At 43.9% G+C, this 11,762-nt stretch overlaps 1 protein-coding gene across 4 annotated transcripts in view; it reads left to right on the top strand.

The window, feature by feature from the left end:
• Positions 1-729: 729 nt before the first annotated feature.
• ArfGAP1 (ADP-ribosylation factor GTPase-activating protein 1) overlaps positions 730-11,762 on the top strand; it is a 70,926-nt gene continuing 59,893 nt past the window's right edge. For 2 of the 4 annotated variants that reach the window (XM_065442557.2, XM_065442554.2), the window contains exons 1-6: positions 730-800; positions 4,497-4,585; positions 8,081-8,190; positions 8,519-8,690; positions 9,751-9,932; positions 11,676-11,696. In XM_065442557.2, the coding sequence (XP_065298629.1) occupies positions 4,526-4,585; positions 8,081-8,190; positions 8,519-8,690; positions 9,751-9,932; positions 11,676-11,696 (545 nt within the window). In that variant the 5' untranslated portion in view covers positions 730-800; positions 4,497-4,525. Of the gene's footprint in view, positions 801-3,171; positions 3,191-4,496; positions 4,586-8,080; positions 8,191-8,518; positions 8,691-9,750; positions 9,933-11,675; positions 11,697-11,762 lie in introns of those variants that run through there. The other 2 variants (XM_065442555.2, XM_065442556.2) reach the window with 2 other exon arrangements.

The raw sequence follows: 11,762 nt of genomic DNA, 5'->3' as shown, positions 1-11,762 counted from the left end.
CACACACACACCACTGCGGCACGCTGTGACTGAATATGTATCCGTAATTGAAGCTAGGCCAAATGCAATCTTATATGAACCATGAAATGTGCATCAAGCTCGCCATGAGAATACCGCATTATTGCATAAGTTACTGTACGTATGAAGTACAGTCCAGATAACAAAATGTTGGGGTTAGAATTATACAGGAGTGTTATGAATGACACATTCGATCCCCTTAACCCCATAGCCTCTCAACCAGCCGTCTATTTAGTCTGAAACTTTAAATTCGATACGATGAGACTGGATAGGAGTGGCGATAGATGTAAAATGTTGCAGAGCACTGAGCGCCTCTAAAGAAACTTAAGCGATTAAGAGCCTCAATAAATGCTGAAAAACTCAAATTTAAGCATATTAGACCGTCTGCAATGACGCACACTGACACAAAGGAACAATGTCTAAGCAGTTTTGACGGTGCAGTTTAGAACCGAGTATAAATCACTAGATGAGTACATATTATAGCAATGTTAAGCACGAAGAATATTTAGCGCACATATTACAGCGCTGACCGCGCGCGCTACAACCGAAACCAAAACCATATTCTACTTTAATGCAGTATAATTGTGAAAGGCAAGTACGCACTTCAATAAATATAAGTGTATGTGTAGGTTAAATGTTTTTGACACTCGTTTACGATTCCTTATTCTAAAAGAAAAGGCAAAAGAAAAAGGCATGCACTACGAAACTAGTGTGATGTTGCCGCAAGTCGCGGCGGCTGCAACAGCCATTCCCTATGTCCGTGCTGGCACCGAGACCGTGTTGTAAGTTGAATATTCTGCTTATCTCTTTATCCGCGACAATTTAGTTGGCGTCTTTTTGGAAAACTCATGTCGCGTGCTGACGGTCCGAACCTTTTGTTTCCTGTCAACTGCCCCTCCATTCGTCCCAGCACTGCTCCCATTTGCCGCGGACGTCAAGCGGACTCGGCAACTGTCTCGCCAAGGGAGGCTACGTCAGGCCTCCCTTCGAGCTGTCGTGGTCATTCAATCGTTTTGGGCCTGGTCTAGTCATTGCGTCTCGGAAGCGGCGTCTCCCACTCTAAATCTCCGAACTGTTGGTTTATCCGGCAGTCATTGTTAGCATCTCTAAGTCCGTCTTTCAGTATGTGTCGTCCGCTGCGGCAGAGAGGTGTTACAGCTGAGCTGACAGGTGTAAAGGGCCACCAAGCTACGCTCGGACGGTAATCACTCAAACCCGAGAAGCGAGGGCTTCGTTAGGCACCTGCCTCGTTCGTGTCAGGAATTGCTAGTCATTCGTCACTGCTCCGCGGTCAGGTGCAGCTATTGGTACATAAGCGCGCTCCTCGTTTCGCCCGTTTGCTCGAAAAATAAACGGGAGCAATGCGACGTAACGACCAGCATCTCCCCTCACCCCTCCCTTATTAAAGCTGCCGTGAGCTCTGGATCGAGACGGACCGGTGAAAGAAAAGCCGTTTCCGGTTGTTTCTCACGCGCGCCCTGCGAGAGCGGCGACAAGAAAAAGGCAAAAGTGTCGTGGTAACCGCGTCGCTCGTTCTCGCTTTGAATACCGATATCTCTGGCAGCGCGCCCGATGCGATCCTGTGGCCGTTACGTTTTAACCTGGAAGCCAGCGGGATGCGGGGATACTGTTTATCCTTGGCTGTTCCTCGTTTCGATATGGAGTCAGAGGCCGTGTCGGGCGAATGTGGCGTTCCAGACGTTTTTTTATCACTTTCCATTAGGCTTTCACCCCATCTCGAAATCGGAGCACATCTTCACTGCGACCGGTCTCGATGTGACGTCATTTTTCGTAATCAGCTTTACGTGGCCTTTACGAGGACTTACTGTTCTGCCAAGCGAAAATATCACCAAGCCGTCCGCAACGTGCTATCAAATCTACAGCAGCGAAATTACTGCGATCGTCAGCCGAGCAGTTTCACTTCGGTTTGAGTTTCGGAACGCGCAGTGCGTCGTGATCCGAGAACTGGCAGACGAAATCATTCGGCTAGTGTAGTTGCCACAAACACAAGCGCGATATTTTCGTTTTAGGAACGGCTGGTTGTTGTCGCTTGCTCTTGAATTGCGACGAAGAGGTGATGATAAAGAAAAGCGCTTTGTGGCAAAGATACAGCACCTGCGAGTTCGCGATAAAAAAAAAAAATAGGCAGTGTTGATAACTGCCGACTGATAGTGTGATGCCGTAAATGTCGCGCACGCGATTGTTGTACTTTGACTTCCTTCCTTTTCTCAACCTTTTAGTCGATGTTCTCGCAAATATGCCAGCACGCGAACGACGCTCGAGTTTTCAGCGTTAAACAAAAGTCCGGAACTAATCGAAGTCGAAACCTGAAAAACAAACAAAAAAAAAAGAAAGGGCGTGCGCGATCACGAGCGACGTAAACGGAAGTGTCATAAAACGCCGTGGCTCGTAGCTGGTCTTGTAATCTTTGTGAACAGAAAGAAGAAAAAAAAGAAAGGGCCTCGTTCGCCCGAAACAGATGCGGCGAACCGCGAGTGACGTATTCGTCGCCGCTGCCGTCGTTGTGATGGTGGTGACGTCGATGCCTCCGGCTGTGTGCGTGCTGGGTCTTTGGCTGTTTACTTTCTTTTCCCAAACGCACGCTCGTGCGGCCGCAACGCCCAACCTGCCACCTCTCGCGGCAGCCAGCCGCCGCCCTCTGTTGTTGTTGTACCGGCTGGAATTTCTCGTGCGCGCTCTGTCATCCTCCAACACGTCGCCAATGTCTGCCTTGACCTGTCGGCCGTGAAGGGCTGCCTAATGGAGAGGGCTTTTGTAATGTTGTCACACGTGCTACAGAATTTCTGCGCGTCGGTTCTTCCCGTTGTTCATCTGGTGCGGGGATTGTAAACTGTGCAGCGAGAGGCACTTTTGGTACGCCCAAGCAGAAAGCGCTGCAGTGCTTGCGGGTGACCGTCTGGTGACCTCTTGGCTCGTGGCGGTGACTGACAGGGAGCTCGCCTCACCAAGGTCGATGACCCTGCCTTTAATGTTATGACCCCTGAACAGTGTCATCGCACCTCCTTTGAGCATTATGCCAGGTGGAGCCTGCCTACCTGCAAACTTGCAGTTAAACCTGCTGGAATTTGTTGCGCATGCCCTGTCATTTTCCAATGCGTCCCCCAGCATCTGCCTTTACCTTTGAGGCCTGCCAGGAGGGTCTTCTTAATGGGTACTGCTTTTATAATGTTGTCACACATGCCACAACACTCAGCTCGCTTGTTCCTTATGTTGCATTCTAGTGTTGCTCTGGTTAAGTGCAGCGACGAACTGTTGGTACGCTCAGAAAAAAAAAGGTAGTAGTGCTTACGGGTCACAGTGACTTTTTAACTTGTGGCAGTGAATTACGCCAAGCTCTCTTCGATGCGGTTGACGACTCTGATTGATGTCATTGCCGCTGCTTTGAACATCATGCCAGCTTGAGCAATGTAGCAGACCAATCTACGAGATGCTTAACTTGCATTTGTGCGGGTAAACTTGGAAATTAGTGCTAGCACACATGTGCAATATGTTTGCAAGTGTTCTGCATACTACGTGGTTTCCATTTGCATACTCAGTGTGCAACCACCTGTTGCAGTCTGCTGTGCTGCATGGCTGATGGAACAAATGTAAATGTCTTAAACAGGAAGTTAAAATTTCGGTCTGCTTTCAGGCTGTGTGCATAGTGCATAGCTCCTTGCAGGCCAAGCCGGGGTATGTTTTAGGGTGAGTGGGGAAGCTTAAAGGGGCACTAAAAGAATGTTCTTCTGTACCAGTAAATTACCCTTCCAAAAAATAAATAACTAATAATAATAATAAAAATTAAAAAAAGTCATACTGCCAAGTTCCCTCACCAACTCACCGTGAGGCGATGGATTTTTACAGTGTCTGATAGGGCCCAGCTATAATTTGTTGGTGGTAAAAATCGACTACACTGACTTCTAAAGGAGTCAAAGACTGATGTACCGGTATTTCGGCGTGAAATTCAAGAAATAAATCTTTGAGCTTCATTTTCTATTCTACTAATTGACCTATTATCATGAAATTAACTACAATATAGTTTTTAAGGAATACTTGATCAGTCTAAAGCGATTTATTCTTTGGCTTTAGTGACCCTTGTTTGAAAAACTTCGCAGGGTGTGTGGATGGAGTACACGAAGGTTGTGCAAGTTGCTTGCAAGTGAACTCCATGTACATTATCTGGGCATGTGAATGAGTCTTGCTTTTTGCTTTGGTTGCGGCTGTGGCTGTATTTTAGGTACCTTTTCTTGAGTAACCATATGCATTGTTTTTCATAATGCTACTGTATTTGCTGTTCTTTCTTATTGTCAATGTTAATGTGCCTTTTTTTTGTTCTTTGCAGTAACTTCATTAAAAAATACTTTTGCTCTGCTAGCTTTTCATTTGTTCATACCTTCCCTCTCTTAATTTTCTCTTATGCTTTCTTGAAGCTGCGTGAGTTGCTTTGTTTTAACTGCTTTTGCCCAATGTCTTTACAGGCAGCTAGTCCCCACAGAGGTAGACCACCATGGCTAGTCCACGAACGAGAAGAGTCTTACAAGACCTCAAGCCCCGAGATTCAAACAACGTGAGTCACTGCGTATTTTGTTTTCACCTCATTGTGTGCCTTGGATTTTAGTAGTATCACGCACCTGCCAACTCTCCTGTGTTTTTCGTTAACTTCACGAATTTAAGTTTGTTTCACGAATCTTGTCAAGGTTTATGAAAAATAGGTTCTGTTCGTGAATAAATTTTGCTTGTCTGTTCCCTAAGTTTCTATTGGAAGGCTCCTGATTTCAAGAAAAAGAAATGGGCATGGGCAGGAAATGTAATGAGGAGGGAAGATAACCGATGGTCATTAAAGGTTACGGACTGGATTCCAAGGGACTGGAAGCGTAGCAGGGGGTGGCAGAAGGTTAGGTGGGCAGATGAGATTAAGAAGTTTGCAGGTACGACACGGCCACAATTAGCACATGACTGGGGTAGTTGGACAAGTATGGGAGCGGCCTTTGCCCTGCGGTGGGCGTAACCAGGCTGATGATGATGATGATGATGATGATGATGATTGTGAAAGAATGTAGGAAGGGCACTAGTGTTGTGCACGTTTCTACAGGCAAGTTTCTGAAGCAGGCGAAATCGGCAATGCCAAAGCCTTTGAGAAGGTCATTGGGATCTAAAACCAGCCTGTTGTTTGTCAGTACTTGCTGTGCCAAGTTTGTTTGTGCTTGTGTGCTGCATCTAAGGGCAAATTATCAATAATAAACGGCTTACATATTCCTGAAAAAGTTTGTGTACATTTCTAAAAAAAGTGTCCTATCCTCCTCCCTCTCCCCCATTTTTTCTTGGTGTTGTGTCCACAAGATTTTATGAATTTTAATGTTTGCAGGTTGGCAGGTATAGTATTTTTGTAACTCTAATGGAGACATCTCATTTTGAGTGGATGGCTGAACGTTTCTGTGAAAAACAAAATGAACAAAAAGAGAAAAAGAAATACGTTAGAATTTAGTTTACGCATGTTCTTGGAGCCTAAACAACAAATGAAATCATAAAGGCCGTTTCTTTTTATAAAGAAGACTTGTGAACAGGCTTGCAGATGATTCTTTCAGTTTCAGTTTATTCTTTCAAGATACATAGCTGGTTGTTAATAGTATACAGGCAAGGGTCCCAAAGTCAAACCACTGCAGCAGGACCCTCGGTTAACAAGATTGGTACAAAATGATTAATTAATACAGCAGTGTAAAATTATGCAATATATAAGTAAATAAAAAGTGAACGAAGTAGTGAAAAGGAATACATTGGATTTTTATACAATGAGTCACACATGAAAAATACAATTGCTCATTACGAATCTAAATTGTTATAACCTATTTAATAAATGAAGTAAACACTTTATATACAAAGTAAGTTAATCAGGACAACTAGTTATACAAAATGAAATTTTTAAGTTCATATTTTAATGCATGCAAGGATGATGATGATTTAAGAGTATGGGATAAGTCATTCCACAGTTGAATTGCTGGGAAGGAGGAAATCATTTTGGCATAATTCATGTTGCATTTAGGTAATAGAAAGTTGTGATTATGGGCAAACCTAGTGCTATTGGTATTTCTGAGCAACCTAGAATCTATCAATTGAAACACGAGCTGCTTGTTAAGTAATTTAAAAAGAATGATAAGTAAATTAAATTTAAACAAGCCAGATGTAGGAAGAATGAAGTTAGCCTGAAGGAGCGGAGCAGCATTAGAGTAAAAAGAACTTGGTAATAATGCGAATGGCCTGGTTCTGAATGTGCTGTATAGACAAAAGGTGACAGTTATATGTATTTCCCCTTGTGACTATGTAGGAAGGTGAAGTATAAAGACAATATGGTTTGAACAGAAAAAAATGGACGAGATTTAATGAGAGCTCTTATACCAAAAGCAGTTTTTTGTCTAACATAAGCAGTATGATTATTAAACTTCAAGTTAGGGTCCAATTTTATGCCAAGACCCGCCGTGGTTGCTCAGTGGCTATGGTGTTGGGCTGCTGAGCACGAGGTCGCGGGATCGAATCCCGGCCGCGGCGGCCGCATTTCGATGGGGGCGAAATGCCAAAACGCCCGTGTACTTAGATTTAGGTGCACGTTAAAGAACCCCGGGCAGTCCAAATTTCCGGAGTCCTCCACTACAGCGTGCCTCATAATCAGAAAGTGGTTTTGGCACGTTAAAACCCATAATTTTTTTTTTTCAATTTTATGCCAAGGGAAGTTACACAATTGGCCGCTGGCATTAAGTGATGGCCTATGGATACTTGTGGTAGATAAGGGAGAACTTTTTTGAGATGATTTTAAAAAATCATAAACTGAATTTTAAGCTGGTTAAAAAGCAGGTTTTTTAAACAACACCATTGAATAACTTTGGTCAATTCGTTGTTCATTTTAGTGATTAGCATTGTTAACTATTTGTGTGACATGGAAATGGTGGTATCGTCAGCATAAAGGACAACGTTAGGAAGATTAATGCAGTCAGATAAATCATTAATGTAGATACAAAACAATAAAGGCCCAAGTATTGAGCCCTGCAGTGCCCCTTGATTAATGACTAACATTTGAGTAAACGCCACCTGTGCAGACTGATTGTTTGCGATCAAGTAAGTAATTCTTTAAAAAAGTTAAAGGTGGACCAGTGATACCAAATGATTCTAGTTTAGTAAATAATATAGTATTATGATTAATGGTATCAAAGGCTTAAGTAAAATCAAGAAATATAGAACTGACAAAGTTGCCATTGTCGATAGAAGACTTTAAGAAATCGATTCATGATAGTAAAGCTAAGTTAGTTGAACTACCTTTTGCTCATTTTGCCAATTACCTAAGCAGTTCAAGTATCTATATTCAGTGGGGCTCTTGAGTGTGGAGAAGGAAGCCTTTGTAATAGTGGCACTTAGGACAATGTGATAAGTGTATGTATAGTACAAATAGGCATGCAGGACGACAAAGGAGACCCAGACGTAGTGAATCAACAATCAGTTGTTGGTAGCGCTGTGCCTTCATCGCCTCGGTTGTCCCGCGTACCCTTTTGTGCTATACCTACTGTTATAGAGTACTAACTAGTCTAGCCCACCAGTCTGCTTTTTCGAACTATGATATAATTAAGGAAATTACATATTTCTCAGTTCTGAAAGGTACCCTTTTAGGTTATGTCTTAGTGCTCAATATTCTAAAGGCATTACACATATTCGCACCTTCATTTTCTTTTGTAAACAACCTTTTTTCTGCAAAATAAATACAGATATTATAAACACTAGCACAGAGTAGGCACCAAAAAGGTAAGCAGACATGCACGTTATGGTGCTATTGAAACACTAGCTGTTTCAAAAGCTCTGCACATAATTACACAGCAAATGTAGCAGTGAAACATGAAGTGTTTCAAAAGTGCACTCTGGCTAAAGTGTTTCAGCATTTCCTGGTAATGCTTCTCCAAATGTTTTTGCACGTTCCTGCCTAATCGTAACAGCTTCACACCACAGAGCTTGCTTCGTCACTGTGCCCTTTATCTCATCTCGCCTATTCCCTGCTCCCTCTGCTGCTGTTGTCTGCATGCAGAAATGCTTCGAGTGTGGAGCGCACAACCCTCAGTGGGTCAGCGTCACCTATGGCATTTGGATCTGCCTGGAATGCTCTGGAAAGCACCGGGGCCTGGGCGTACACCTCAGGTGAGCCATTAAGACTTTGTTGCCCTCGCTCATGTTAGAGTAGTGTTAGCGTTGATTCTACCGCACACTTTGTGCATGTCAAAGGATCACACTTTAGCCAGGGCATATAATGTGAAATGTTTGCCAAGGTGTATTAATTTGATATTACTTAAGTTTGTTTTGAAATACCACACCTGCTGGTGTCATCAGCACTATTGTGAGGTCGTGACACAAAGCCAACTTTGATAACCTACTTGGAACTCTTGCAGACGCCTGAGTGTACCATGCACTGCACTTCTAGAAACACCAATTACAGAAGGGGGCCCCCATTTCATTCTGTTCTGTGCAGTTTCGTGCGGTCCATCACGATGGACAAGTGGAAAGACCTGGAGCTAGAGAAGATGCGTGTGGGCGGCAACGACAAGGCGCGTCGCTTCCTCGAGGCCCAGCTGGACTGGGACCCCACCGCGCCCCTTGCCCAGCGCTATGACTCCAAGGCTGCTGCGCTCTACAGGGACAAGGTACGGCTGCTTGGCTGTAATGAGTTGAGTTCTCTGCAGCATGATTGTCTGTCCCTTGCAGTGCAACAAGTTTAGAAGCACTGCCGAGTGGCAGGGTAAAGTTTGCAGTCACAACCTTTCACATTTCTTTACAGTCACATTTCTTTACAAAAATATGGCTTCATGCTGAGTGTACAGGGACTTTTTGTGGACATTGCTGTACAGCTCTCCAAGTTTTAATATTAAAATGTCATGGAAGTGTTGACTGACACGGTCAGAGCCGGATCACCGAGCACACCCATAAATGTAGCAAAGGTTAGCGCATACATGGAGTGCATTATCTTGTGCCGTTCCATTCAGCTCGGCATAGCCCCTGCTGCCTAGCCACTTTCAAAGCAAGCAGGAATGCATAGACATGCTTTTAAGTGAGCACAGCATAGCTCCCATCTGCTGCAGTTGTCATCTGCCATGGCTGTCGAGTGCATATAGTGGTTACAGCAAAGGCTTACAAGTAATAGATTACCTAGCTGATAAGCAGGAGTAGTGGACTGATTCGTATAGCCTAGCAAACAATGTTCAGATAAGAGGACACATGCGCTTACCCTCACTGCTTTCACAGATCCTTTGTGACACAGTTCTGACTGTCATGCCAGTCAATACTCCTGTGAAGTTATTAAAAGCTTAGATGGCTGTGCTTCCTTAGTTCTGTTGCACTTAAAGAAGCCTTCTTTCTTGTCGTTGAAGATGAAAGCTGCTACTGGCAAGTTTAGTTTTAGAGGATAGCCAACTGGAACAGTTTTTCTAATCATTATACTTATTTCATGATCACTGACAATCTGCCTTTTTTTTTGTTATAGCTTCTTGCATATCCTCGCTTCTGTGTGTAATACGCCCTTATGGCTTTGTGAAATTGCTTACCCTCTTCCTCGTAAACACCGTTGTTATTGACTTGTTCTCATGCCAAAAATGTTGTCTTGCGAGGTTTCTGCAAACAAATGTAGCAACCTCTCCTGTTCTGGTTGTCCTGCTTCTGAGTGCCCTGCTCGGAGATGTGCTCTGAACGCCCATGGTCTGCGTGCAGATTGCAACAGAGGCCCAGGGCAAGACGTGGTCAGCCGAGACGTCATCCGGTCGGCACCACGTGACACGCACATTCCCCAAGAGCAGCTCAGGTCCCGACCTTAAGCAGAGCTTCGGCACGGGGTCGTCGCGCTTCGATGACTCGGGCAGTCGGCCCGAGGACTGGAGCGGAGGCTACCAGAGGTGGGTTGAGGACGTGGCCACGTGCTTTGTTGATGTCTAAGAGTGAGGTTATAAACCTTGTAGCTGTCGCAGAGCTATAATGTTGCCGAACGTGGCTTCCTCTTCAGTACAAACTGTCCTGATTGTTGGCCTCTCGCTATCGTTGATTGTCAATAAGCGGTGGATTAAGCTTCCTCTTCCTCCAAACTCACCTAAAACATCGACTAGCGCAGCTAATTTCTTAGACCATTGGGAAATTCTGGCGTCTGTAGGGATGACGAGATGTGGCAAAACAGAAGCAGCAGGAGGTACACTAATGAGTTGTCTTGGCCTGAACAGGTCTAACACAGTGCACCAGGCGTTTCCCTGTCTTGTAACATTTTCTTTACACTTGTGTTCCCACACGTTAAACTAAAAGTCTTCAAGAGATGCAGTAACATCTCCTAAAAATGCTTGCATTTAATGTAGCTGCCGAACACAGTGGTAAAACTAATGCAGCTGCTGAATGAAGCTGCACCGTTGAAAGATAAAATGCACTGTGTCTGGAACAGATCTTGCTTGACGCTCACAAACTTATTTGTGACGTGTTGATACGGAGTTGATTCATGCTTGCTGCTAGGGCCTTTCTTTTTTTTTGGTCAATTTCCTCTGTAGTAGATCACTCACTCTAGTGTCTTGTCTTTGAGGCTTGCCTTGAATTGGAAGGTTTAGAAAATGTGCATTTGATGTAGGCATGCACATGACGACCTCTGTGATCGAGCATGAAGCAGTTTGTTTTCCTTTGGTAGATACAAATTCATGTGAGAAATTGTGTAGTTCCACTGGAACGACCAGTGGAGTTTACCACAAGAATGTGATTTTGTTGCTGGAATTATTTGTTATGTGCGTATATGTGTTGCGTGCTCACTCACAACAGCACTAATTAACGTTAGGATCAAGGAATACTGTCAAAGATACGGGTGTGTTTAGGTGTTGGCCATGTTTTCTTTACTTGAAGCAGACCAATACATGGAATGCAGCTGTATTAAGGCAGGCTGTTGCCAGCGCCTCGCTAGACATTTTCCAGCACACTATTTTCATGCACGAAGCTCCTCAGTGACAGCTTTCAGGTAGTTGTGGACCTGTTAACACGTGATGATGCTTGAGTATCCATGGCTGACGTATTGAGTAGTGATGATTGAGAAGGAAAAGTGTGTAGGTGCGATGTGCTTGACAGATGAAATAATGGGCACCGGATGAACGGCCAGTCGGTCTAGTACAGTGTTATGTCATGCCTTCTCCTGTCATTTTGCTGTTTTTCTACTGAACAAGAAGCAGCCTGCCTGAATTACCATTCAATCCCTTCATAGTGCTTAAAGTGACCCCAAAGAGAAAGAATAAGTCGGTTTCCACTTACGAAGTATTAATTCTGAACTCCATTTTCATTAATATCACGGTGAAGGGTTGATTATTGGAAGAGGAAATAGAGGTCAATATTCCATTTATTAAATTTCGTGTTTAAACCACAGTGCCAGTGCGTCGAGTGTGATATCATGGATTTCAAAGTATTTTTCTGCATTCAGGCTGTCTTGGCTCATGAAAAGTTCTTGCAACTTGCCATGTCAAGTGCTTGGCTTTTTCATAAAGCAATGTAATCCACCTCTACTGATAAAAACTTAACTAGGCCCAAACAGGCATTGTCAAAATCCATGACCTTACTGTGAGCTGCTGCGTGAACTCGAAGGTGGCAATGCCACCCATCTTTTGTTCTTGCAACTTTTCCAGCTTCCCACGTCTCTTTTCACGGTAAGTACTTCGCGTGTGCGTTCTCTTTGACATCTGTTTAACATAAAAATTAATGCAAGAAATTAC

This window comes from Dermacentor albipictus, chromosome 6 (genome assembly GCF_038994185.2).
Source record: "Dermacentor albipictus isolate Rhodes 1998 colony chromosome 6, USDA_Dalb.pri_finalv2, whole genome shotgun sequence".
Taxonomy (NCBI): Eukaryota; Metazoa; Arthropoda; class Arachnida; order Ixodida; family Ixodidae; genus Dermacentor; species Dermacentor albipictus.
This window is presented reverse-complemented; position numbering and strand designations above follow the sequence as displayed.